We start from the raw sequence: 27,655 nt of genomic DNA on the forward strand, positions 1-27,655 counted from the left end.
GAGCGGAAGCGGCGCTGCCCGGGCCGCCGTATGCGCCGCACGTCCCGGTGGCCGCGGAGCCGGCGCCGGTGGGTGCGCGGGTCCCGCTCGGAGCGGGGCGGCCGCGGCCGCGCGGGGAGCGCCGCGTCTCGCACGCCCTCCCGCAGGCCTCCCGGGATCCCCCCGCGGGGCTGCGGGCCGCGAGCGCGGCGTGCGGAACCCCCGGGACCCGCCGGGTGCAAGGCCCCGTTGTTGGGCCTGGCGGGGGGATGGGAGGCGGCCGAGGGGGCTGTGTGTCTGTGTAGATATAAGTGTGTGAGTGTGCGTGTGCGTGTATATGCGTGTGTGTGCGCAGATATACGTGCGTGTATGTGTACACACTCGCACCTACGCGTGTTTGTATGAGTCCGGGACAGCCCCGCGGGAGTTAACCCCCGACCCCCGGTTTCCCGCCCTCCCAGAGCTGGAGGGGACGGACAGGACGGCGCAGAGAAGGCCAGAGGGCAGGCGGAGACATGGCGACGGGGGCAGATGTACGGGACATCCTGGAGCTGGGAGGCGTGGAGTCGGAGAACACGGGCACCATCAACAAAAAGGACATCATCAACTCGGATAAGGTGAACTGCAGTGCCCTGAGGGGCTGCGGCGTGATTCCTGGGCGCTCACTGACCTTGCATGTGGTGTTGGGGGTGAATGTTGGAAGAAAAGATGGAATTAAGCGTGTACCTTAGTTACCTGTGCCATGGCATCTGGGGTGGGATTTAAGCTGGAGCTGTGTAAGCCGTGTCCTGCTGAGCTGGGCCAGGCCCCAGGACATTGTCAGCTGTCTCTAAAACTCTGATTTTGTGAAGTATCTAGCCCCAAAGCAAATGGAAATAATATAACATAGTCTTGTTTTAGAAGAAAGAAAATACTGTCTTCCAACCTGTGTGGGGAAGGTGTGTGGCTGGGGTTTGGGACGACTGGGATGCTTTGCCTGGGGGAATGTGGCAAGTTAGTAGGCTCTGTTAAGGACGTGTGACATGATGTGCGGCATTCTGCGTGGTAATGTGCTACAGTATCTTGTTGTCTTCTGTGTTTTAAATTTGGGCAAGGTCATGGGTGTCCCATGTTTTGCAAGGTGTTGGGAAGGTCAATTTAGGAGTAGTTATGAGATGTGGAGGTGCTTTGAAATGAGCCCAGGGAGCTCTCTGGTACAGAGATGGTCTGATTTGAAGTAAAGCCTGTGTATTTGGGGAAAAAATCAAAACAAAACTAAACATACACAACCACCCCATCCCTAAAAGCACCTTCTGGCTGTCATTGTTTGCCTCCACTGAAACGTTGTCTCTGAGGAGAAATACTGTGGTTTCACTGCCTTGCTAGGGCTAGGGCCCGCAGTATAACTGATGTAATGGAAAACCAGTGAGTTTCAGTCATTTAAAGGCTGAAAAGTTGAAACTGCTGGTTATGGACTGTGTTGGTGAACAGTGTCTGGTGAGCAGCCTGATGGCTGGATTCAGCCTGCAGTGTTGCCACTGAGTGTTTGGAGTTGTGAGTTCTTTGATTTAAGTGTGTTTATATGTTAGGCAGCACAGAGCCAAAGGAGTACTGGTTGCTGGCTGTCTCTTTGGAGCAGGGACCAAGATGGTTTTCTCCTCAAGTTTACTGTTGAAGAGAGAGGAAGGGAAGGTGCAGGGAAAAGTTTTGGGAGGCAGGCAGGAGGCCACTCGAACAAAACATTCTGAATTTCTACAAAGTACAGAAACGAAGCCAAACCAAAGGTGTAAGCTGTTATTGCATGGAGAGTGCAAAGTTGCTAATAACAGTGCAGCTCTCACTCAGGAAATAGATCTGTTCTCAATTAGAAAAGAAACAGATTGATGTCTTGAAATCACAGGAGAACCATGAAGTACTTTCCAGTCCATTAGTGACTGAGAATGTTAAAATAAAAATTACTAGGCATAAAAACATTTAAATCAGCATGACCAAGTAATTTGTTCTCAACTCCTAAAAGAGCTGGCTGAGCTGATCTCTGGCCTGCTGATATTAACTTTTAATAAATCTGGGAACTTTGGGGGAATTCCAGAAGCCTGTGTTCATACAGGGTGTGTGGTGACCTGCGGGTAACTGCTTTGGTTGGCCTTACATTGCTGCTGGGCAAAGTGACGGACACACTAGGAGAAAAGTGCTTGATTGGAGATGAAAAGGTGCTGATATAATGCGTGTCTGTCATGAAGTTTTATGGAAAGTAGCTGTAAGTCCAAGATGACAGAGATTTATTTTTTCAGTGGAATCTTGAATTTGCTTAATAAAGGTGACTGTATGGATTTAGCATAATTTATGATTGGATGTTAGTTTTACTTCTGAAAAATATTCTGATTTAAAATGTGGTAGTGATATAGTAAGCAAGTACGTAAAGTAGTGTCTGGGGTAGTAGTTACAAAGATGGTACAGTTAGACCAAATGCTCGTAAACTTTTCCCTCTTAAATAAAATGTAACTTCTTAGTGTGGCTGTTACTGTACCTACCTGAATCCAAAGCTGATCACCTGATACAGTTGATTATTGAAAAACTTGTGTATGGGTATGAGTTGGACTGTGTCTTAGAAACCATCAATTCTGTCAAGGGTTTAGCGGCCAGGTTGAGTTGTGTACACTGAATTCCTCTTATGAAGAAACTGTCAAAAAATTGTTTGCTGTGTAAATGGGAGAGCACAGCTGGGACCAGAGAACTTTGGTAGGTGACACTGGGGGTTTTGCCAAGGGGCTACTGCAAGGGTGTAATCACTGATGGTAAAAACTGCAGCTGCTGCAGAACAAAGTGACAAAAGCTATAAAAAACTGGGAAGACATTTCTTACTCGAAATGTAGAGAATCACGTTATTAAATGCATTAAGATCTCTGAGGGAGGACAGTGCTTGCCTAGTAAGAAAAGACTTAGGCACCAGCCCCTGCAATCTACAGCCAGATGTTCAGCTTGGAATTTAAGTGTGTTATCAGCAAGAGCAAATGTGGGTACTGGTGAGCCCTATCACTGAAAGTGGGTACATTTTGTCTGTCAGCATCTTCCACCAGGAATAGGCACTTTCTTGGAGAAATTCAAGGTGTCTAAAACCAGATAAAAGTAAAAACCATCACAGAGCATCAGGTTATACAATTTTAATGTTCCCTCAGGAATTTCTACCTCTGAATCTAAAGTGCAATTTTTTTGTTTCAGAAAAAATCCAAGAAATCTTCAGAGACGTTGACATTTAAGAGGCCAGAAGGAATGCACCGAGAAGTTTATGCACTTCTCTATTCTGACAAAAAGTAAGAGCACATGGTCATCTGGGCAGGTTGTGGGGTGGCCTGGGCTTTTGGTGGCAGGGCAGCATCCTATTGAAACCAGGGGCAGTCTCACTTCTTAGACTGATTCCCCGTTGTGCTCAGCCCATGCTTGTGCCCTTCTCTTAGTCATGGACAGTGTCTGTTTTCGCTCTTCTAAATTTGAGGGGTTTGTTTGATATAGGAAATTAATGTGATACAGGCAAAACAGTCTAATGCAGACAAACCAGTGCTCTTAGCCTTTGTATCTATTTCTTTCTTAATCTCAGCTGGGAATAGCACCTGCTTTTATATCTGCAAAAAGAGTTCTGAGCCTGGAATCTCTTTGGGTTTGTCTTGGACTGCTCCTTGCTTGTCATCACCAGCACTTTTCTCCACCACAGGGATGCACCTCCGCTGCTGCCAAGTGATACAACTCAGGGTTATCGAACAGTCAAAGCAAAACTGGGCTCCAAGAAAGTCCGGCCTTGGAAGTGGATGCCTTTCACCAACCCAGCGAGGAAAGATGGAGCAATGTTCTACCACTGGAGGAGGGCAGCAGAGGAAGGGAAGGATTACCCTTTTGCCAGATTTAATAAAGTAAGTGGGAGCACTTTCAAACAAAAGCATATAAACAGCAGCTGGAAAATACCCTTCAGTCAGTTTCTTGGCTGTCCAGACAGGAAGCTGATTCTTTCAACACGTGAAGGCTGAGTTAGATTTGGTAATTGCATTTTGAATTGCAGTGTGACCTGCAGCCATGTGACCATGGACTGATGTCTCCAAATCATTCAGGCAAAGCAGGCTTTGTATGTGGTCAGAGCTTGGTAGAGACCCCGGTGTTTCAGGTGTGCAGTCATGGAATTGGTGAGGAGAACTTGTGATACCTACCTCTGTTCCTGACCAGCACCCTCCCCCTGATTACAGGCTCAGGGTAGTAAAAGGTATTCTATTCTGAGTGAGTAATAAAAGTCAGAAATTTTGCTATTTTGCTCATTATGAAAAAAATGGCTTGAGCTTCATGGCCAAAAAGGTGGCTAGCAACCTCTTGGCCAGATTCCAGCACAGATGCTGAATTACTTTGCGTTCCCTCTGAAATTGCTCTCGTGGTATCAGTGTGGTGCAGTCCCCTGTTCTTTGCATCTTACATTAAATTGTCACAATGTGTTGTTGTAATCTCCTGCTGTCTTTTGTCCCAGATGTATCTGCTTTGAGTGGCTGTGCCTTTTATGTGTATGCACAAAGAAAACTACATCAAGATTTATACTTCAAAGTCAGGACCTCCAGAGTTAGGAAGGAGCAGAGTTAGGGTGCTTCCATAATGTAATTTAACTCCCTTCATGATGCAAATATGAAAGAGTGAGAAAACCGTGTGCTAACGTGATTCCACAAAAGCTCTGCTTGTGTGTAACCGTATACAATATTTTAAGTTTGTAACCCACAGAGCATCAGCTCTAACAAAGCTTGGTTTCCTGCAGAGTTAAGTGGTTGGTTGACCTTCTATGTTAGAAGACTCAGGCTCTGACTGATGCTTTTCCTGTAGCTGGGACATTGGTAAGAGCCTCCTGTGGTATCTCTTCTCTGATGTCTGGGGTGGAAGTCTGAAGTATGACTCACTTAGTCGAGGCACCTACCTAGCAGTCTGAGTGAAACTTTGTGAGGCTAATTGTCTCTAAGACTCTACTGCTGGAACTGGTTTTGGCTGAGTTCAACTGAGTTTATCAGAGGGGGCCACACATCACATCTGGGTGTTTTAATTATATGATTCTCGTTGCCTTAACTTTATCAGGTACTGTGAACTGACAGAGAGAAGAGCCTTCAGCAAGCCTGTAACCTTTAGATTAGTGGTACAGACCTCTGCCATCTGCAAATGCACAATTACATAATATCAGGAGCAAGCTGTTATCCTTGTGGTGCTGTAGTTGAGAAAGTTGAAGGCAGTGATGAAGAGTTTTGCAGATATTTGCTTTATCAGAGGAAATTTACTTACTTTTCCAGGCTTTTTTGTGGGTTTCTGCTCACATACTTGATAATTCTGCCTGAATCTTTCCCTCCCCTTGGCATGAGCCTGTTTTCCTGTGTAGTCTGTCCTGTTGGTTGCTCAAGCTCTTTAACCACGCTCCTGGGTCACTGCTTAGTTGCTTTCCCTTTTCTCTGTGGTGCCTTCCAATACAATTCCCTCCTCTTTGTTGTGAGATCCAAAATGTGGACTTGGGTTTCACCATGTACACTGAGCCTTGTTTCAGGGTGTGGAATAGGAGTATAAAAGCAGCTTTGCTGGTGTTAGAGCAAAGCCCTCTCTCAGCCAATACTGTTTTTTTTGTCTACCAACAGTAAAGGCTTAGCGAAGGAATATGAGAATGGGGCAAATACATATTTTCCTACTTTTGGTGGTCTTTGGCTTAAGGATTTCTTAATTTGAAATTTGTGTTTAATAATTCTTGCTAGGTACATTCAGGGCAGAAAGCTGCTCCATAAGTAACCCATGCTAATGAGTTCTTCAGGTTAATTTTGTGTGGTGTGCAAAGGTGCTTTCCTCTGCTCATTTCAAACTGCTGCCTTGAGGTTTAGTCCCTCTGAGATCTTGTGTTACATGATGAAGTAAATTGTCCTTGCTGTGTACTGTGTTCTCTGTAATGTGACATGCCCTCCTGTGCACTCTCTTGTTCTCAAATATCCTTTCTTTTGAAATGTGTGAACTAAGAGTGAATGTTCCACTTATGAGAGCATGGTGGATTTATGTGGCCTCTTTTTCTCTATTTCCCTCATAATTTTTACTGTTTGGTTTGAATTTTTACCTCTATTAGGCATTGTGCTGATGTTTTCACAGAGCTGTCTTGTGGCTCCAGGATCCTAAGCAGTTTCAGCTAATTTAATACTCATAATTTTGTGAGTTTATAGTGTGAAATGGTGGACTGAGAGAGGTTTTCTGGGCCATTGAATCCTCCTCTTGGCTCTTTCAGGTCCTCCCACAATCCAGTCCCTTTCATAAACTGATCAAGTTCCTTTTGAAAAGCACTTCACTTATCCTGCCCCTGTGCTTCCTTGGGAAGCTCTTCTAGACGGTCTTTGCTTCATTTCATTTCCAGGTTAAATTTTCCGTGTTAAATTGGCATTTCTTTGCAAATCAATTTTTTTGTTCTTATTTCAGTTGTTCTTTTCTTCCCATGAGTGGTCCTTTCATTCCATCTAGCATACTTGAAGCCTGCAGTCAGATTCTCCTTCAGACTTCCTTTGCTAGGCTGTGTTCTCTTCCAGTCTGCTGTAGGAAGACAGGCTCACCACCCAATTACTCATGCTCTTCTCTGTACTTGTTTCCATTTCGGTGCATCTTTCCTGACCAGGGATCAGTAGTGTTGTAGTTGGTATTTCTGCCAGTATTCTTGTTGTGCAGTTGAAACACTGCCATTTTCTGCTGAAAATCCCTCTCTGGGGATCATATTTGCCTTTTCATGGTTATGTTGCATTTGAATGTATAGTCAACCCATGGTGGGCTCAAGCTTTCCATCTGTTCCCACCTTCTGATTTCTTTCAGGAGTGCTCACCTAAGCAGCCATGAATGGGGCTGAGGAAGTATTTTGGAACTGCCTTTGCTCTTGTCACATTCTCTTGTCTGATGAGGCATCTGCCACCTTCCCTTCCATCCACTGCAGAGGGCCCTGCTGGCTCTTCTCCATGTGTGTGTGCTCCTCTAGAAATTTTGTTTCATGATGTGCATGAGGCATCCTTACAGTGTTTGGTAAGATGGCTTTGCTCCTGGTGGAAGTGGTACTTGAAGGCTGAGGTTCAGTGCATTCCCAAGAGATCTGCTTCACCTTTGAGTTTCTGTGTCTAAGTGATAGAGGAAAGGCAGTAGACCTAAAGAAGCTGTTGTTTGAAGGCTCAGAAATGCTCCTCCGAGCTGTATGGAGTTCATGAGGATGACTTTCCTGGTGGCAGGACACAAAACCACAGAGATGTTGAAGCACATCAGCTTGCATGCACACTGTTTTCTTCTGGAGGCAGGATCTCCTCAGGCTGAGCAAAGTTTTGCTGCAGGAGGAAGGGAGTGAGGAGGAATAAGGGAGGAAAGTGCAGGCTTATTTACACTTGCTTTACCACATGCTAGGATTTCCCCTAATATAGTAAGTATTTTTGCTGTTTCTTTAGTACTTATGTGACACTTGTATTCTGGATAGAGCCCTTGCAGAGCAATCCCAGGCTGGGGACAGTACCGTGGGCTTGGTCCTTTAGGCACCTGGGACACTGTGAGAGTTGGACTGTCATTTGGCTCTGTCATTCTGCTGGGGAAAAGATCTGGGGAAGGGAAGGACAAAGTTACTTGCCAAGTTTATGGCCTTCAGTTGTACAGTACACAGTCTTTCAGATCTTCATGATGCTGTCTGCACCAAACATGAAAGGAATAGTCTGAGTATCAAAGCAGAAGGTGTGCTAAAGGCTGGGGATTACTGCTCCTTGCCTTTCCTGTTCTTCCTGTACAATGAGCATGTCCCAGTCCACGTAAAGAGTCAACTGTCAGAGCACTTTGAGTCAAGGTATTGGTTTTGCTGTATGGGAGGAATGCAGGGAGGCTGGCTGAATCTTGGTTTTGCTGTCATGTTAGCCTGAAATTTTGAAACCCATAGTCAGGATGTGGGTTGCTGACCTCTGCCTGTGTAAACCATCTGAAATAGGTTTCAGCCTCCTAGGCAGTAGTTCCTGGTAGGCTTCCCTGAGTGTCACATTATGGCCTCGGAATCACACATTGCTCCATATCAAGTCCTCTTCCTGCTCATCATGTTTCCTATCAGGACTCATTGCTCAGGGTCCTGGCAGCCCCCTCCTGTCAGTGCTGTGCTCATGCTCTTGGCTCAGGTATCTTGGCAGTGAGGAGGGCAGTGCTGCAGGAGAGCTACCACGGTTTTCTCTTCTCTCCACAGACAGTGCAGGTTCCTGTCTATTCAGAGCAGGAGTACCAGATGTATCTCCACGACGATGCGTGGACCAAAGCTGAGACAGACCATCTCTTTGACCTGGCTCGGCGCTTTGATCTGCGCTTTGTAGTCATTCATGACCGCTACGATCACCAGCAGTTCAAGGTGAGTCCTGGGGGCCAAGTTGCTGCTAGCAACCTGCTGCTATGGCATGTGCAGGGTTTTCTGCACTTGAAAGACCAAATTACCCTTTATGTCAACTTAATTAGGGGAAAATAATGAATTATTAGCAGCAAGGAGTATTGAATTTCCAGCACAAGGCGTTGCTGTTTGCTTTGTTTGTAATTAAATCCACTGTGACTTGTTCTCATTCCCTGTTGTGTTTTATTAGAAAGTTAGGTTTGCTCCTGCCAGGAAAACAGCTTGTTGTTCCTTGAAGATAAGGCAGCTGGGGAGTTTGTTTGAGCAGGCTAGGTGTTCTGGATTTCAGTCTAGGCCCTTGGAGAAGGATCTGCCAATGAACCCTGGGAGCTGGGACTTCTCCCTGGTGCTGCTTCTGACTTGTGATTTGACATGGTACAGGTTTCCATCATCTCTGCTGTGAAACAGGGACCATCAGTAGTCTGAAATTGCAACCCTGGTGTCATGATTGATCATCTATTATACTGGTTCCATGCCTCTTGGTGACATAGGGAATGATGTGACATCTACAGAACAGCTCCTTGTTATCCTCTGAAATGCTCACATGAAGAGCAAAGTAAAATAACAAGAGTATGCCCAGCTGAGCAGCCCAAACATCTTTTGTACTTGGGTTAATGGACCACAGCTCAGACTTCATGAAATCATGGGCAGTGAATTGATGCAACTGATACCTTGGCTGTGACTTGAATGACCATTGCCTGGAGCAACTCAGAGACCTGCACATTTGTTGCAGTCTCCTGCTTGCAGGCTTTCTCCTCTCAAGTCTCCTTGCATCCTTTTATCTTCACTGCTCGGGATGCTCCGCTGCTGCATTGCCTCTAAACCCTCAGCACTGTTGGATCTTTTGGTGGGTATTTTTAAAGCAGTAGCTGTGAACCCGTGGCAGTTAATTCATGCAGCTCACTGAGAAACTCCTCCTTCCCTGTCATTCCCCCGACACCTGTGAGGGTCTCTGCTAGGCCTTCCTCCTAGGCACTCTCTTGTACTGTATGTGACGTCCTTGTGGTCCTTAGGTGGCTGCTGCAGAAGGTTTTGCTTAGTTCTTCCAGAATGTTGTCATCCTGTGATGTCTTCCACAGAAAAGGTCAGTGGAGGATCTGAAGGAACGGTATTACCACATTTGTGCCAAGCTGGCAAACATTCGTGCAGCTCCGGGCACAGACCTAAAAATCCCAGTGTTTGATGCTGGCCATGAGAGACGAAGGAAGGAACAGCTGGAAAGGCTTTACAATAGGACACCAGAGCAGGTAACTTGGGAAGAGAGCATCTCTTCTCCAGAAGACTGATAAGTTGAATCAGGAGGTGTATGATGCAGGCCAGAGGGTGGGAAAGGTAAAGAAGGGCTGGACAAGAAAAAAGCAACACCTGAGTAGAGCTTTTGTTGTTGGATTAATGTCCCTTTAAGGAGTTTAAAAGGACAGTAATTGAGAAATCTGACTATCCAGGAGAAAGGCCTACATGAGCAGAGTAATGGTCTCTGGTAACTGCCAGGATCTTCTCAGTGACACTGACTGTATTAGTCCTGTGATGGAAGCAAATTCTCAGTGTTATGAGTACCAGAGTCTCGTGGAGAGAGAATTATTTATTTGAGTGTAAAAATCTTTCCAGAAAGCATCAAAGACTAAATCTACATGCTTATTTCTTCTCTATGTTGAAGCTATGTAATGGTCTTACAGTTTAGAGATTAAGAAAGTGTGCTCTCCATAGGCTGGGGGAGAGCATCCTTTTCAGTTAGTTCCCTCCAAGGACAAGTTCATACGTGAGGGGAGTTTTTCTTCTTTTCACAACATTGTATTTGCAACTACAGCATATTTGGGCTTTTCAACCCTTCTGTCTGTGCTTTTGTTCTCTGGAAGATGGGATTAATAATTTATGGATTGTTGAAGGGTGCATCATAAATATTGTGACACAGTACCTGCCAGATTGTAGAGTGGCATTGCCGTGGGTGCAGGGTAGGGTTACAGAGTGTAACATGCTCTACAAATCCAAGAAGTTAGGCAGGAGCATAAAATCATTCCCGGGCTGGCCCAGGGCAGAGCAGCTATCGGTAGATGGCCCCCTTGCCTTGCCAGGCCTCCTCTGCTCTTTGACTGCCCTGACATGCTCTGGTCTGCAGGTGGCAGAAGAAGAATACCTCATCCAGGAGCTCCGTAAAATTGAAACCAGGAAGAAAGAGAGAGAAAAGAGAACCCAAGACCTGCAGAAGCTCATCACAGCTGCTGACACCACCACTGAGCAGAGGCGTGCTGAGCGCAAGGCTCCCAAGAAGAAGCTGCCACAGAAGAAGGAGACAGAGAAGCCTGTAAACATTTATTTCTTTTTTTTCCCTTTACCCTGTTTATGTGCTGGCTGGGTAACATGTTTCTGCAGCAGTCCTATGGGGATCAGGCCCTTTTTGGGTAGGGGGAGCAACTGCTGGTTGCCTTCTGGGAGATGTTTTTTGGTTACATCTTTGGAAGGCAGATTGGTGTAAGGCAGCCATTGTCAGAGTCCCTTGGTGTGCTCTGGGTCTCTCCCCCATTTGAAAAATGCTGGTTTAAGTCCTGTTTCTCTTTCTCTGTCTGAGAAAAGGGATGAAATAATGCCAACTGTTAATGCATCATGGCAAGGAGAAGCCTCTGTCTCCCTGCTTCTTCCAAGTGTATTCTGTTACTGCTGCGTAGGGTTGGCACACAAACCCATTGTCTTTCACCTGCCTTATTTTTCTAGTTCAAGTTTTCCTTTCCTTCCCAGCTCCTGGATCTCAGCAGCATCTCCCCAAGCTCTGTACATGCCCATCTCCTGATCCTCAGCTGTGATCAGAGCAGCCCTGCTGTGGGACTCTTGTATTCTGGGAGCTATCACTATTTCTCCATGAGCTGAGCTGCAGTCTAAGGAGCCCAGAACAGAACTTTCAGTTCACATTTGGTGCTACCTCAGTTTCCCTTTCTGGAAAGAGGTGGACAGCATGGACTGATCTAAATTCATCACCTTCAGTAGGAAAGGGCTGTTAAAAAAATCTGATGTTTCCAGTGAGTCCCTGGGAATTCCTGTCCCTCCACCTTGTGAACAGAGAGCACTTGAGTAATTTTTCTCCAAAAGATTCTGTACAGAGATGGGGGAGAAGCAGTGAATTCTAGACAGTTATTGCTAGAAGTGTGCCTAATGGCCACCACTTCCTCTAAACACTCTCTTGGTGTGTCGTGTCCCATGTGTGTCCGTGCTGCGTGATGAGTATAATATCACTGGGCACCTTGTGCATTCAATTCCCTAAAGGGAAAGCTCAGCCATGACTGGTATATCTCCCTATAAAGAAGGCAGTTTGTCACTGGTGAGAATGAAAAAAAGAGGGCTAGAGAATGGGGCTGGAAAGATGCTGAGGGTGCCAAGGCAAGGAAGTCCACCCCTAAATGTTGGCTGGGGTCTGTCTGCAGGCATGTAGTGCATAGGCACACCAGGGTGGGCAGAGAAGCAGTTTCTGTTGTTGCACTAGCATCATTTCAACCACGACAGAGTCCATTAGGAGTCAATTACCAACTATAGCCAGGAAATGTTAAGAAAAAAAATTGCATTTTAACTAAGAATTTGAATCGGGAGCTGCATCAGCATCATTTCAACAAAGGAAAATCATTTAGCAAAGAGTCAATTGAGGTTGAAGCGTTTACAGCATGTACAGGCTGTACAGGCACATGAGGCAAAAGAACCCATTTAATTGCTTATTGCTGAATGCAAGTCAGAGTTGGCTTGGCTGAGGCAGTGATGCTGATTTCCCCACACTGCTTGTGTCAGGGTGTTCAGCAACAGGCTGAGGGACAGAGTTCAGGGAGTTTGGAAACCAGCCTTCATTCAAAAGAAGCAGAGAGGATTGGTTTTTGATTGCAGCCTTGCTTGTCTCTAATAAGGCAAGCAGGGGGGCTATATCCTACCAAAGATCAAAGTGATCTCTACAAGTTCATTAGCCCTGTTGGTAGTTAGAGAATACTTTTTCCTTCATGGTCATGTTTAGGAATCTTTTGCCAGGTCCTCTGTTTATTGGACAGACAGCAGATAACTGAAATAAACTTAATGCCTGGCCATGCAGAGTGGTTTGCAGGGTGCCACCTCAAGACCAAGACCTAGAGATAGCTGATAGGGATGTGAGAGTTATTGGCAAGGAACTTGAGAAATTGAGTCACTGTCCTTCAGCATCTCTTATGATCTTGGGGCAGCCCTGGCTGTCTCAGCCCTGTCTGGAACAAAGAAAGAGCAAGCTGCAGAGCCTTTCTCCAGAGAAATCTGGGAGCAGCAAGGCAAATGCTGTCTCCAGAGAAATGGGGAGATTTGAGGTGGCTTAGTTTTGGAAAAATGCAATTGTGCATGTGTTCTGCAGAGGTTGTGGTTATTCTCAGCTCGAATCATAAGTATTGCTGACCCATTCAGGGGAACCCAAACCATTCAGTGCACAGATAGCCTGGTTTAATAGTTTAAAATCTGTTCACCTTTTGCTTTGCTCATCAGCATAGATTTTTAAGGGATTGTATTTATTTTTTTCCATTTTAATGCAATGCAACTGCATGCTCTACTGTTAGCAGCAGAAACATGGAAGTTTGCTGCATTTTAATGCTGTGCTTAAAATAAGAAGTAAGAAAGAAAACTGTCTAATGAGTGGACAAATGACAAAACATGTATGAACAGCAGGCCTCCCTGGGAGGGGGCAGTCCTTGCATCCTCATTAGTGGCCTCATGTCTGTACAGATCAGAGGTTTCTCAGCTCATTCCTTCGAGAGTTTACAGTCAAAAGGCAAGATTTAGGGAAGTCCTGGACTGTTTTGATCAGTGAAAGGGGTCAAAGTTGGATAAGGATGATACTGTGAAAATATGTATAAATACCATGTAGGGTCAGGGTTTCGGTGTGGGTGGATGTAAGACGCACTGTGCAGAGCAGTGCATTTAAACCAGCTGACCAAAAATGTTTGAGCTTTCCAAAGATGCGTTGAACTGGAGTATTTTTCTCAATGAATTGCTTGGGATTTTCCCACTGAATCCCATTGCCTGGGATTTTCCTCTTGCCTCAGCTCTGACATGTGGCCGTGGCAGGTGGTTCTCTGTCATAGGAAATGGTGTTTCCCCTTCAGATAGTCCCTATATGAAATGTTGTGTTTCGTGTGTTTCCTCCATCAACACATCCTGTTTCAATCTCTTTCAGGCTGTTCCTGAGACTGCTGGCATCAAGTTTCCTGACTTCAAATCTGCAGGTGTCACGCTGCGGAGCCAGAGGGTAGGCTCTTGTCCTGTTCCCATGGGACCTCTGTTAATGTCTTTCACTTTGCCTGGCTCTCTCCTCATCCTTTTATAGCTAAAGAAAGTCAAGTTCTTGCCTCTAAAATAAGAAAGGAATTCCATAAATGTAGAGACTCAGAAACCTGGAATGCTGGCTCTGTGGAAGCCAACTCATTGCCTTGCAGAGGCACCTGAAGTTGCTGCTGTTTGTCACTTGTGTGCCTGCTCTGCTGTTAGACACCTCTAACAGAACCAAATGGAGCTGTCTAGTCCAAACAGAGCTCACAGCCAGATCTAATAGGCCCCTTTGAGCATGTGTCTTACTAGCTAAGAGGTTCTTTTGGAGTGGTTTAGGCTGGAAAGGACCTTAAAAATCATCTAGTTAAGGTGATTAGGAACTGGATGTTCAGGTTGTGTCTTGAAAAAAGCCAGAAACACATAAACACTTCGAATTTTTAGCCTTCCTATTTACATTATCTTAGAAAATATTTTTTGGAAAAGCCCCTGTGTTCAGTCTGTTGCAGAGATTCTCCTGAGTAAAGAACTTTCTTGCTGTTTTTGTATTGCTTTCTTATATCAGCAGGACTTGACACCTGCCTCTTAGCCACAGGTTTTGGGATATCAAGTAACTTAAACCTGCTTGGTCAGCTGAATGTTTTCAGAGAAGTTTTGATAGCAAAATCCTGTGTGCCCATACAAGTACTTTTTGCTTTTTTCCTAGCTAAAAAAAAAAAAAAAAAGAAAAAAAAAGATTTTTAATTGCTATATTATAGCAAAGTTGGATAAGTACATTCCTTGCCTGGCATCCTCGCTTGGCATAGTAAATTTAAAAGACTGTTTTTATGGAATGTTCTTTTGATATCAGACTGGTTTCAGATCTTGCTGGCTGTTAATAGAAACGTGTTTGGGATAATGCTGCTTTGATATACTGGTGCATGTGTGTGTTAGAGGTGGGATGCCTCAGCAGGGTCACTGCTGAGGGGCCCCTTCAGTGTACCAGTGCCACCATCTGCAGGATACATGTTTGTGTGAGGGGCTACAGCCTTGAGGAAATCACAGTCCAGAGACAAGCAAGATTGCAGTGCAGGTGTTGAGATGTATTGAGACGTGGCAGATGTGTTCTCCGGCACTAAGATAAATAGAGTAATTTATAGAGATTGATTTGGATTTTGGAAACTAATAAGTAATGGTTGATCTTCTGTATTTTTTTTTACCCTCTCTGGAAGAGAAGCTGAGCAATAATGTATCGGTGATGGAACCATCTGGCAAAGCCAGCAGCCTTTTTGTGCGCCAAACAGGCAATTCAAATTCCAGCCTTCATGAAAATGGGTGCTACATGCTTTTATCTGTTCCCTTTAATGCTCACAAGATGCAGTGTTAAGCTGAGGCATGGCAGTCTGATTCAGCAACTTTTAGCCTGCAGTATCCAAGCTCCTGGTGTGACCTAGAGCAACTTCCTGTGTTCTTCTTGAAAATTTTAAGGAGATAAATGGCGTTCTTAGAATTACCAGTGGTTTGTGAATTAAAAATATGTTTTATCACTGATCTAGGTGAAAAAACTACATTTTGCTGTTTGGAAATGTGGTGGCTTTTAGCCAGTCACCTGGCTTCCTTATCCAAGCCTTCTCTGTTTTTAAAACGGGAGCTATTAGATTCTCTTGCTTCACAGATGCATGATGGGGAGAATTAATTACATGAGGTCAGTACAGGCCTTTTGAACTGGCAAGAGGTGCTGAAGTGCCAAGTGTTATGGAGTTGACAGTCCATGCTAATCCAAATTATTTTACTTGTGGGATTTATATGGCAAACCCTCTGATCTCTAGTGATGTGGAATTGATTAGGGTGGAGGCTTACTAGGACTAAATGAGGAATTGGAATAAAGTGCTGGAAATTCATACTCTGGCAACATCCAGCATAAGATGTTTTGCCCTTAGCACATTGAAAAATGATTTCTAAAAGCTTGTGCTCTCCTGCAGTAAGTTCTTTTGCCTGAAGACCTAAAGAGTTCCTCACCTAAAGGTTCCTGTTGTCCTCCTTTATTTCATACTTTGTTACTGTGCTTTATGCCTTCATGGTTAGGTGAAGTTGAATTTTGTAGTGAGATCAGGGCTCAACCTCTGTCATGTGTGAAAAATGTACCATATCATCCCCAGTATAATAGCACTTACTCTTTGATTAGAGATTTTTTTTTCCCTGAGGATTTACAATTAGTCTGAAATCTGAGTTAAAATTAATTTATAGAAATGAGTCCTTGAAGGAAAAGTTAGGAATCCATATTCAACTGAATTTGTTCCCAGTAGTTTTTATGACAATAGCCATGGCTGTTCAAATTCCCCCTGTCATTACAGCTTACACAATCTTATGGACAGGCTGAATTTGAAGACTGGTTTTTTTCCCCCTGTGAGGATTAATGGTCACTTACAGCCATTATTCTTCATAACCGAAAGTTTCTCCTTCAGCAGACGCTGAAGAGTAATCTTCTGCAGTGACTTCCACAAGCTGGCTTCTCTCACACTGGCCTCAGTCTCCCATTGTTCTCCATGGGACTGTGGCCACAGGCAAAGAAGGCCACAGCCCCTGTGCCCTTGCTGTGCATGGGATTTCCCTCTGCCTCCTGACAGCACAGACTGCAAGTTTCTCTAAGGCAGTGGGGAGCTGGGCATTATGAAAAGTTTCCTCTTAATTCAAGGCAGTGTATTGCCTTGGTGCCACTGAGAACAGGAGGCAGTAGCAGATGTTTGGAAAGGGGTGAGAGAGTTTCTTGAAAAGAATTTTAGACCTTTGCATTTGATGTTAGTAAAACAGTGTTCTGACGATAACATCAGAAGTGTATTATTAATCCTAAGCATTACTTGGGAAAACTTCCTGTTATACCAGCTCTGCTCAGCTGGGAGGTTAGACAGCCAAAGAGCCAGAGGAAAAGAGAGATGTGTAGGGAATTTGAACAGGGAAAGGTGAAGAAAAGACTAAAGGGAAAGCAGGGAGCTCTGAGGAAGGAATGCTTTGCTGTGGATCTGCCTGAAGGAAAGGAAAATGGGAGCTTGGACTTGGATCTTTTTCAGGATCCAGACAAACAAACAGTAACCACATGTTTGGGATCTGGGCATGATGTTGCTTCAGTAGGGCAGAACTGAGTTTGTTCTGATTTCACCACAGTGTTTCTGTACCATGTATGTTCAGCTTTCTTTTAAATTTAACCTCTCTTTGACTTTGTTGTGTTCAGAGCTGTTGACTTTGGCATACTTAACCATCTCTGCAGTGTGTTTTAAGTTCTTCTCTCTCAGCCCTGTATGTGGATTTTAACTTTTGATTCTGCTAATGCTGTTGAATTGTTGCAGCAGTGCTTTTAAGAAAGAAGATGATGCATGGAAAAGGGTGGATGTTTGTATCCACTCCTGCATGTTGAGGTGTGTGTCTGTGTCCTTGCTCACTTGTCATAGGTTTGGAAGCAAAGGAACCGGAAGAGAATTTATTGAGTGGTGTCTCATCTGGAAACAGAACAAAACCTTGTGATGAGAAGATGTTTGTAGAATTCTCAGTCTGCAGAAAGGACTAAGGGATGTTCCAGCTTAGTCATTCAAAGCTGGCCTCCTCCCCTCAGAAAAGGCTTCCAGCCAGCAGCCTGACTTCATCTGCTTAACTGGGATCTTGTAGACAATTTGCCAGTTGAACAAATTAAGAAAGAAGTAAAGGAAGGAAAATTACAAGTAGAACTTTAGTACCCATTGATTCAAATATTCACACTCGTCAGCTTTTAAATGTTTAGTAGCCTTCTGAGCACTTTTTAAGCACTGATTAATGAATAAGAATTTACTGTGGTTGTGTGGGGAAGCATGTGTTTGAGTTCTTCCATTTTTTTTTCTTGGGAGTGCAAACCAAGTGCTTCCTCCAAGGCCAAGGTGAATGAGGAAGATAGGGTTGTTTGTATGTATTTAGACATGTTTATTCTCTATATTTGATCTGACCAATAATTACATGGCCAAGCACACTGGCTGTTTACCCTGCATTGGAGGCTGCTGGCTCTGTTCCTTCTCTGTCATTAATGCAACCCAGACTTCATTGGCAGTGAACATGTGACACATCTGTCTGTCCTCCTGTGATCAATACTGTCCCTTCAGAGGTTCAGCTTTTGGAAGCTGTTCCATAAAATACCAGTTATTCTTATTTGGATTTGATAAATTTAATTACTTGAAGCAATTAATTATTTATTTGCTTTGTATTGATTGCACTCCAAGGCGTTCTGACATCCATCTCATGGAGATCAGCACACCCTTATTAGGTGGGGAAAGTTTATGTTTCCAGGTCTGAACATCCCATGGATTAGTTAGCTGAGATGTGCTTGTTGCTTCTGCTAGCAATTTTTCATTAGTGAAGTTGTATGTTTTGCACTCTTCAAGAGAGTGGCTGGGAGTAATTTCCACAGGGAGTCTTGACAGGTGTAGAAGGGAAGTAGTTCTCTCATTTCTGTGAATAAAACTTATGAAGAAATGATGCTGGCTGGATCGAATTCATGTTGTGGCATTGCCATCTATTTGTTGTACTATATGCCCTTTAATTAGGGCCAAGAGAGTGCTGGTGCATTTCCTAATCAAACTCCTGTCTGTAGAGAATGAAATAAGATGAAAATATTGGTGTATTTATTTCTAAAGAGAACTGCAAAGGACACAAAATCTTGAATGAACTAGAGAAGGTGAATGCAACACATCTTTTCTTCCATTCTTGTTTTTAGCTAAACCAAAAGGTACTTAATGTTAAATTGCTGAAAGAAAATCCATCCATCACCTTTTTTTGTGGCGGTCATTGATGTGGGAGAGCATCTGGACCAAAGCCGTAGTAGGTTCTCGGGTATAAGGAGAGCACTCTGGGTACAGGAGTGGGATCACTCTGGGTGCAGGAATGGGATCTTTAAAATAAATTGCAGTTCTGGAAAGGACACTCCATTTTGCTGCTTCTGTTGAATCATCCAGTACCAAACAGTGTCCATGCAGTATGAGGCCTCAGGGATCTTTGTCAGTCCTGGATCTGAGAAGCTTTTAGTACCTTTGTGTGCCTGTAGTGACAGAGTCTGGAGTGCCATTTATCAGCCAGTTTTATTGTGTGCAACACATGCAGAGCTCCATATATATCACTTTTTTCTTTCATTAGTGTAACCAATATAATGATTGGACTGTAATTAGTCACTGTGGTTGTTTGTGTTTGTTAAGTGGAGATTCAGTTAAATTATTTAAGAGAAAAGCAACATCAATTCAAGACTAGATGCATGTGTTGCTACACTTTGCTGTGTCTGATCTGGAAGTTTACATGATGTTCTTGTACTATGGTAGAGTGTCCTTGGAATTCCCCCTTCTGTGGCCAATCTTAGGGTCCTCCCTGCAATCACAGCACACACTGCTGTGCTCTTGATTTGTTTCTGTCAGATGCAGCTTAGAGAATGCAGCCATTTCCGTTTTCTGCAGGTCTCAGCTTGGTCTTCATGCCTGTAGTCAGAGGCAGGGGTAGGACTATCTGGGGATCTGGAGATCTGCTTAAAGCAAACTACTATAGTGTCATTCTGGTTATGTGCTTTTAGCATAAAATACCCCCCAGTAAAAATGTCCTGTGCAGTTCTTTCTTCTGCAGCACTTCAGTTCCATGCAGTTAAGCACTTCAGAGTTTCAGAAATGTGCAAGTTCATATGTAAAACTGAATTTTTTAGCTGAGGTTTTCCAAATTCCAGAGCTCTAAGACTAAAGTACTTAATATGGTTCTTCCTTTCCTTGAGTCTTAAAAATGTACAGGAGCAGAGGCTCTCTGCTCCTGCAGAGTAGATCCATGGAACTCAGGAATGTTTGACCTTCAGGCAGAAAATGCAAAAAACATTATTCATCTGAAACTTTAGCACTCCTTCCTGGAAATCCACTAAACCATTCAGTACTCTAAAGATATCCATGAAGAAAGTGCCTAATGAGAAAGTTTTCTTGCTGCTGAAACCCATAAGGTAGGTGGTTTTCAATGTCAGTGAGCTGTATTATAATGCTGAACAATACTGGTGCTGGTGCATAAAACCACAGGTGCAGCTGTACAGGCACAGGTCAGATCTGTAGAGATTTTACAGTTAATGTTTTTAGGATGGTTATATTGTTTAGGGTGGAGGAAGGCTGATTTTAAGAAAAAGCTTACCTTAAAATTGAATTAAAATGAAGTGCAGCATCAGGGAGGGTACATGTGCAATATTTAAATAACCACTGATTAGTTTTAAAAACCTCGTATTTTGATGGTATACCAAACAAAAGGTTTCAGCACAAAAGATTTTTTGAGGAGGAGTGGGAAGTTGGGAGCATCAGAAAAGGAGCATTTATGAAGAAAGGGATGGATTGAGAGCAGGACATTTAAGATGACCACACAAATGCAATCACTCAAGGGCCCTGACTGGATCTGTAGATCCTGCAGACCTCTTCCATTCCTACTGCAGATCCCCATGACAGCCTCTACCTGCCAGGTGGTGATGCTGTGAGACATAACAGGATTGTGTTGCAAGCTCTGATGTTATTTAGACTTCATTGCTCTACTGAAATAGATTCAAATCCATTTACAACTATGCTTAAAAGTATTAGCATAAATCATGAAAACTGAATGGCACACAAAAATAAATGAACCAAATCTGTTTGGGGAGGCTATATCTTCAGTTATTTCTTATCCTGTTTGTTAATTTAATGAATTTTGCCAATTAGCAATTAATTTGCAGTAGGTCTCCTAGTCATTAGTGTGAATTAGCAAGGTTTTGTTGGCGGAATGCCTCGAACATTAAATAAAAACCCTGTATCATGCAAAATCTCAAGGGTACTCCATGGTGAGATCCTGTACAGAAATTGAACTGCAGAGGGTCCACCCCAGTCCCAGCCCCTGCTGTGAAGGTGTGGTGGGTGCTCTGTTCTCATCTTTTTAAACTGCATGACCCAACTCTGGAGCAATGTTCTCCTCCTTCAGGGGAGAGCAGGGCAGGTCAGTGCCATGTATTCCATGCCTCCCAGACCAAGTGCATTCCAGCAGAGGCTGTGTGTCCCAGGCTTCTTTCTGCACAGACAGGCTCTGGTACTGTGGCTTTGTGGTGTTGACTCACAATTTTCTGTAGCTCTTTATTTTTCTCTTGGTACACGCAGTTCATGTGTTTAATGCAGGTTGTTTATAGCAAGGACAAAGGATTACAGTCCTTAAATCAAAAGTGATGTTGGTATAATTATAAGCACAGACTGGTGCTGCAAAGAGGGCTATAGGGAGAGGCTGTCAAAGGAGAAGAGCATCCAAAATATAGTAACCTCAAAAATCCCAGCTAATCAGTTTTCTGACGGGAGCAATCTGTTTCCCAGGTATTATTATTATATGGGGACTTTAAAGATAATAAATAACAATAATAGTCTACTATGAGGAAGGAAAGAAAAGGGCAAATGCCATTCACCTCGGAAGCTGTGGTTGCTCACTGGAGTTCTCTGAGGAACATAATTTTCCTCAGCCCCTGTGGAAGCCTCCATCCATGACAACACCAAGAACATCCCAGGAGCTGTGGTGTCAGCAGTAAGGTTGCCTGAAGGGGTGTTTTTATTAATGCAGAGATATGGCCCACAGAAACCACATATCCCAGTGCAGACATCATGAGCCAGAGAGCTCTTCTCTGGGCTGCTGCCTGGGACTTGTGGCCTCTGCAGATTGCTTCATTCTTTGGGAACGAGGGGCAAGTGAGCACCACTTGCAGCACTATGCTGCTTCTATGGGTATCTGCTTGAAAGGCCAGAACAAAGAAGGGCTTCCTGAAGTTAGCTTGGTCTTATCAGAGCTGTACAGAGCATGAAGACTTCTCTCTTGCAACAAGGCAGCCCAGCTAACGGACCTTGGCTAACAGATTATCAGCAGCGTTTGAGTAATAGACTGCTCATTTAGTTTTAATACATTTTGCATAGAGAGCAATCAGCCTTCATCAGTCTTAGAGATGAATTGGCTTAGCCAGCTAAATTCTAAAGATATTAGTCCGACAGCAGCCACATAAATCATAACATTTTCTTAATGATGGTAAAATTAAAATATACTCTTGCTTTGAGAAACCAATGAAGCCTTCCTGTTTGCAGGCCAGGTCCTCCTGCCTGAATTAAAAGGAAGCTTAATTGATGTGGTTTTAAACTAAACTCACAGTCCCAATCTTCCTCAGCATCTTAAGTGTTCTTTTCTTTGAAGTTAAATTAATTTGTCCTACCTCTCCCTGCTCCATCCTCTAATCTTCAGGAGTGTCAGTGAAGACCAGACTCCTCCTGTGGGATGTGATCCAGATGTGCACAACATCACAGTTGAAGGCTTTGCCAGGTTGTTTGTGTTGCCAGTAGTTACTTGAGCTAGTGAAGGCCTCCCAGGAGGAAAGCTTGTGCTCTTCCTCTAACCAACAAGCCAAGACCTCCTCCCTGTCTATCTAGACTAGCCAAGGATGAACTTTTCTTGTCTTTTGTTCCTGAAGCTGGCTTGGTGCCCACGGTGCTTTTGCCAGAAGGGAGTCCTGCCTTTGGCTAAAAAGGCTTCAATGTCTGGTGTTGGGGCAGGAGTGAAGACACTCTCAGGGCTGTGATAGTCACACACAAGTATTGTGTGTCCACAAGCTCTTCAGTGGGGAGATGCTGGGCTCATTGTGTCCTCCAAATTGAGGGAAGTACCTTCTGACTAGGTTGGCCCATACATCCCCAAGCTGGGGCAGAGCTGGGTATGTCACCAATTTAAATGTTCTGTATGATTCCCCATGGCGCAGAGCAGTTCTTTGGGCTGAATCCTCTTGCTCTCAGGGATATCTTCCTGATGTTCTAGACTGACTACTCAGTCTTCTGCTAAGCTGTGCAAAGTGACCTTTCCTTCCTTGGCATCCTGCTGCTATCTGCAGCATGGCACCCATGGAATAAACAGAACATCTCATGTCTCAGTGCTCTGGGCTGCCTTATCTTAGGGCTCTACCCTCTCCTTTTTCAGCAGGGCCTGTGCAGGTAGTCTGTGCAGCAGAGCTCCTCAGAAGGCCTTTTTTAGTGAGTTTCTGCTCAAGTTGAGTCTCTGGGCTGAAGACTTGACTGAAATCCAGATACATGATAACTTTGACAACCTTTCTTCTGCTAAAACAATCATTTTGTGGTGAACTGCAAATAATCAGTTTCTTTACAAGTAGGAAAGAAGTATGAAATTGACTGCTGTGCAGAAGCCCCAGTACTAAGCCAAAGACCTTTGGGGTAAAAAACAAAGGCAGAGGCATCCTATAGTCCTTACCTGTGCTAACTGTTTGCATGAAGGTGTGTGTTTGTTTTATCTCTAGTGCTCCTGTTGGATTCTCTGGGTCAGGCTGGTTTCTTAGAAATCCTCCCCTAACAGTCCTATTGGTCCTTTGCTGGAGTCTTTTTTTGTGGCACAAATATCTGTCAAAAAGGACCTGGTGCTTCTCAGCATATACTGTGAAAGGCCCATTCCCCTGGGGTGCTCTGTGGCATCCATACTCTGGTTTCTTGGCTGCAGTGATGTTATGGAGAAAGCAGGATCCTTCTGGTCCTACACAGGTCCTACACTGGTGTTGTGGAGCAGCTGATGGGACACAGCCATAGCTGAGTTAAGGTTAGAGATCTCACCATTTGGGGATGTGTCTGTGCATGCAGTGCTCCTGCATTCAGAGGAATTAGGAAGTTCCAGGTGGAGCCTCTTGGCATTTTTGTGTGGGGCAGCGAACACTGGAAGCGATGGGTCTAATCTGGGAGTTCTAAGGTGGAGTGAATAATGTTTCTTCCTTTAGGTCATTGCCAGCCATGTTGCAGACTCGTGGTTGGTGGACTCGTGGCTGAGGTTTGGGCCCGTGGTCAGTAAGTGATGTGTGCAGGATGGCTGCAGGATGCTCTTGCCTCCTCCTGGCTGCTCAATGGCCTGCCAGGCGACTTGGGTTGGTGATTGGGATCCCCATGTTGAGGCATGAGGTCACCTTTCCAAGGTTGGACGTGGAAGGGCAGCCTGTGCCTGTACAGAAGGGTGTTTGACAATGCAGTATTGAGAACCATTTCTTTCCTAGTGCATCTTCTAGCATAGCCAAGAGCTTTCATTTTTTCTTGAATATGTCTGCAGGGCTTGGGAACCTGTTCTCCCTGCCATATTGTGCCAGCTGCGTTTGTGCTGCTGGTAATCTAATAAATGCTTGGTCTGAGCAGCTAGCACTCCTGCTAGAGCCCAAATGAATGCAGAGGAAGGACCCTGCTAAGTGTGTGCATTCTTCCTCTCCTGGCCAGCTCCAATTCCCTTTCATAGCTCACATCTGATGCTTCCTCTCTCACCTAGCCCCTTAGCTCCGATGTAAATGTGTGTGCACACTTCCGCCAGTCAAGTAACTGTGCTCTCTCTGTCTCTCCCCTTTGTTACAAAGCCTGCTCTGTAAATGAATCCCACAGGTCTGGGGCTCAGCAGGTAAAAGGAGAAGTGAGTCTGTTAGCGCATGAGTCTAATCAGGCCGGCTAAAGCGAATAAAGTAGGGCAGCATTGCACATTAGCCGCTGTGTAAATGAGCCCTTTGATGGGCTGGGCACCGCGGGAGAGGGTTTGAAGCCAAGAAGAACTTTTGTTGTTAATTCAGTGACACATGGAAACTGTAAAACAGCGTGTCTTGCACACACACGAGAGAGAAAATAAAAGCCCTCACGACTGGGCTTTTCAATACCTGCCCTCAGACCTAGTCTGAAAACTTTCAGCCCCTGTCTCCCTCTCTTACCACTTGATTTTCCTTTCTCTCCCTTTCTTTTTTTTGTTCCCCCTGCACTATAAAAAGAAAAGCTCTCTTGCCTTTTGAACTAGACGGCTGTGAGTGAGGGCTATCTCTGAGCTGTGTGGCTCTGTTACCTTTGTGTTCCAGATGAAACTGCCAAGCTCGGTGGGACAGAAGAAGATTAAAGCCCTGGAGCAGATGCTGATGGAACTCGGAGTAGGTGAGTAAAGGGGGCACGCGAGAGAGAAAGAGACACACAGAGCTAGCCTTTGTTCTCGAGATGGGCTATTTTTTCCCCTAGTAATACAGCCAGTTTCTTGAATAACAGTATGTGAATGGTTTTTAAAATATTTTATGTGTTAAAAAAAAAAGAGAGGGTAAAAGCCAGAACAAGATGCACAGGGTTTTTTTCTTTTCCTCCCAGTAGAAAAATCTTTTAAAAGAGCCTTTGTTTCTCTCTTGTTTGGGCCTTTTTAACCATCAAGAGAGGCAGCGCAGTATTAGGAAGGCAAATCTCAGCCTTGCCAGGAGAGGTACTTCTAAGTGTGTTAGTGACCACGGCACACGCATTGTTCAGGGCTGCCCTGTCTTTCTTTTAAGCTTCATTTCCTCTTAATTTACTGCTCACGGTGGCAAGTCCAAAATGCATCTGGGACTGTTCATCCCCCCTTTATAGGTTGCATGCTGTGTGAAAATCTGGAGCATCTCTGCTGAAAGGCGAATAAACACACATCCCTCACTCTTGAACTCGAGTGTCTTAGCAGCTGAAAGAAGGGTTCACTTAACATGTACAATACCTGCATGTGGCTAGAGGGGGAGAAGTGCAGCCTGTGGCCAGCGGCTGCTCTCCATGCAGTGGGGACAGTTTGCAGGTATTACAGGTCCCAGCATGCAGTGTCTCTTGATTAGACACCTGATGATCCCTTCCCCACCCCAGTGTGGCTGGAGACATTTAAAGGTAGGAAAAGAGAAAAATAGAAAGAAAAATAGAAGCCTTATTAATGATTTACAAGAGATAACTAAGCCTGTTCCCAGCACTGACTTCTGTTAAGTCTTGTTAGGTTTTTGGGCCAACTGGTTTATAGCTCAATATGTTGTATCGAAGACTGTGCCATTCTGAACGGCTCCTGTGGCTGGTGAAAGTGTCTCAGCCAGGATGGTTTCCTCTTTCTGCTGTAGAACTAAGGGAATTGCTGTTTGTGCTTGCTAGGGAAGCCTGAGGGAAGCATATGAGTGCTTCCTGGAGCTCACTTTCCATGAGTGTAAGGAGGGGTTCCTGACTCCCCACTCCTGCCTCACAGAACTCACATATCTTGAGGGTCTCTTGCGGCTTCGGCTCTGCTGTACCTTAGAGTGCAGAAACACACCTGGGTTTTGTGGGGGTGAACACAGTGCCAGCAGGAAGGGAGTCATGTGGGCAGCCCTGCAGACAGGGGCCACTGCTGTGTATCAGGGCAAACATGCAGAGCTTCATCCTTTCCTTCTGCAGAACTTGCAGCTCTTCCTGGCTGTGTGTGTGTGCATGGTGGGTGCAGCAGAATGCAAGGTGTGGGGAGGTGATCTGATAGTTGCTGCTACAAACAGATCTGTAACACAGCAGCAGAGCAGTTCTCTGCCTTGGTCCTGCCCTGGGAGGAGCAATAAGAGAGGCAACGGAACTCAGCCTGTCCACCTGTTGTTGGTGAAGGTGTAGGGAGCAGCAGGAGCTCTTCTGCCCTTTGCAGCAGTGTGGATCCAATCTCTCTGCAAGACAGAACTCCCTTCATGTGACGTGGTGGGTGGCAAGATTCAGTCATGTGGTCTTCCATCATCCTTCACTTGCTGAGTCCTGGACTTTGCAGGTTCACCCTTAGTCCTTGGTCAGAACCAAAGGACAGCCTGAAAAATAGGAGTGCAGCCCTTAGGGATACCAGTTGCTACTGATCCATGTTATTGGAGCGAGGCTCCTGGCGTATCTTTGTGGGAATGAAAGAGCAGTTGAGACCTTTATAGGGATTTTTCATTGGAGGGTTGTAGGTTTGGGTGTTTAACAGGGGGTGTTTTTCTCCCTAGATCTTAACCCTATGCCCACAGAGGAGATTGTACAGATGTTCAACGAGCTGCGGAGCGACCTGGTGCTGCTGTACGAGCTGAAACAAGCCTTTGCCAACTGCGAGTACGAGCTGCAGATGTTACGGCACCGCTACGAGGCCCTGGCTAAAGCTGGGAGCATCGGCCCCCTCAGCGTGGAAGGCGCCCATCCAGATGGCCAGACAGGGCTCGGCATCGAGGAGGGCAAGGGAGATACCAAGGACCAGATCATTGATGTAGTAGGAGCACCACTGACCCCCAACTCGGTGAGAAGGAAGGTCGGGGGGGCAGAACAGGGCGCACTCAGGTCTCCGACGCAGATGCCCTGACAAGCGCTGGGGATTCTGCCCTGCTCTCCTTCCAGGCATGCGCGTCCAAGGGAGCAGAACACGCCTGTTCCCCCCCAAGTCCCAGTGCTGCTCTCTGGGCTTGTCTCCTGTGCTGGACAGTGTTCTTGGTGCTACAGGTGGGGTCAGCAGGGCTTTCTACATCCTGCATGCAGGCAGATGGCTTGGTGTGGGTGCCACTGTGGACCAAAGCGGTGAGGCTTTGGGTGATGAGAGCTTGTTCTAAGGCAGCGACAGTACAGCTGCAAACCTGAGGCATTTTCCCTCTAGACACAGCCTCGTAAGGGTTGCTCAGCAGAGGGAAGCAGATGGGGAAAGCAGTCTTCAGGTGATGAGACATGACCTGCCCAAGACCCTGGAGTCAAGCAGTAGCCCTGCCTGGAGCAGGAGGCTTGGGAAGGACAGAGGTGTTTGAAGAGCAAAGGAGGGTTTTTATACTCTACTTCCAGTGCCAAGAAAGAAAAGCCTGGCCTAGGGCTTCATCCAGTGCAAGCCCTGTGGCAATGTCCTGTGCATGTACCTCTGCAGGATGTGAATCACCGGCCTCTCCTCTCTGCCTCCAGGAGGGCAGGTTGCCCAGCCCCTCACCACTGCCTCAGGGCCAAGGGTAAGCCTGGGGATCAGCTGAGGCTGCTTTCCCCTCTGTGCAGTCCCCTGGCACAGCTGAGCTGAACTGCCTGATGAAAGCTGCCCATCTCCACACCGTGGCATCCCCGACGCCTCCGACGCACTGCCCCTGGTAGCGGCACAGACCTTTACTTTCTAAAATGTATAATGTATTGCAGGATATTGAGAACACCTTATCTGTCAACGGCAGAGGCGACACGTTAACCTGGACTTGAGTAATGTCCTATTTGATTGTGACAATGTTGAGTCGTAAGGAAGAGT

General features: G+C 45.3%; 2 protein-coding genes across 2 annotated transcripts in view; one reads left to right on the forward strand and one right to left on the reverse strand.

The window, feature by feature from the left end:
- The first annotated feature begins 8 nt into the window (after window positions 1–8).
- DMAP1 (DNA methyltransferase 1 associated protein 1) lies at window positions 9–27,122 on the forward strand. The gene is made up of 10 exons (XM_068199136.1): window positions 9–68; window positions 441–596; window positions 3,178–3,269; window positions 3,668–3,863; window positions 8,183–8,341; window positions 9,457–9,624; window positions 10,494–10,679; window positions 13,542–13,613; window positions 24,498–24,570; window positions 26,403–27,122. The coding sequence occupies exons 2-10, from the start codon at window positions 495–497 to the stop codon at window positions 26,747–26,749; spliced, it is 1,395 nt and encodes a 464-aa protein (XP_068055237.1). The 5' UTR covers window positions 9–68; window positions 441–494; the 3' UTR covers window positions 26,750–27,122.
- Window positions 13,668–27,655, reverse strand: part of KIF2C (kinesin family member 2C) — a 425,302-nt gene continuing 411,314 nt past the window's right edge. Inside the window, exon 20 of the mRNA XM_068199104.1 lies at window positions 13,668–13,691. Within this exon, the coding sequence (XP_068055205.1) occupies window positions 13,686–13,691 (6 nt within the window). The 3' untranslated portion in view covers window positions 13,668–13,685. The remainder of the gene's footprint in view (window positions 13,692–27,655) is intronic.

Source organism: Anomalospiza imberbis, chromosome 9, assembly GCF_031753505.1.
Source record: "Anomalospiza imberbis isolate Cuckoo-Finch-1a 21T00152 chromosome 9, ASM3175350v1, whole genome shotgun sequence".
NCBI lineage: Eukaryota > Metazoa > Chordata > Aves > Passeriformes > Viduidae > Anomalospiza > Anomalospiza imberbis.

Bases quoted from the DNA above. Each gene is read 5' to 3' on its own strand.
- DMAP1 (XM_068199136.1), top strand. From the start codon at position 495: ATGGCGACGGGGGCAGATGTACGGGACATCCTGGAGCTGGGAGGCGTG. The intron at 13,614-24,497 runs GTAGGCTCTTGT...TTTGTGTTCCAG, and splicing joins TCACGCTGCGGAGCCAGAGG to ATGAAACTGCCAAGCTCGGT. The intron at 24,571-26,402 runs GTGAGTAAAGGG...TTTTCTCCCTAG, and splicing joins GCTGATGGAACTCGGAGTAG to ATCTTAACCCTATGCCCACA.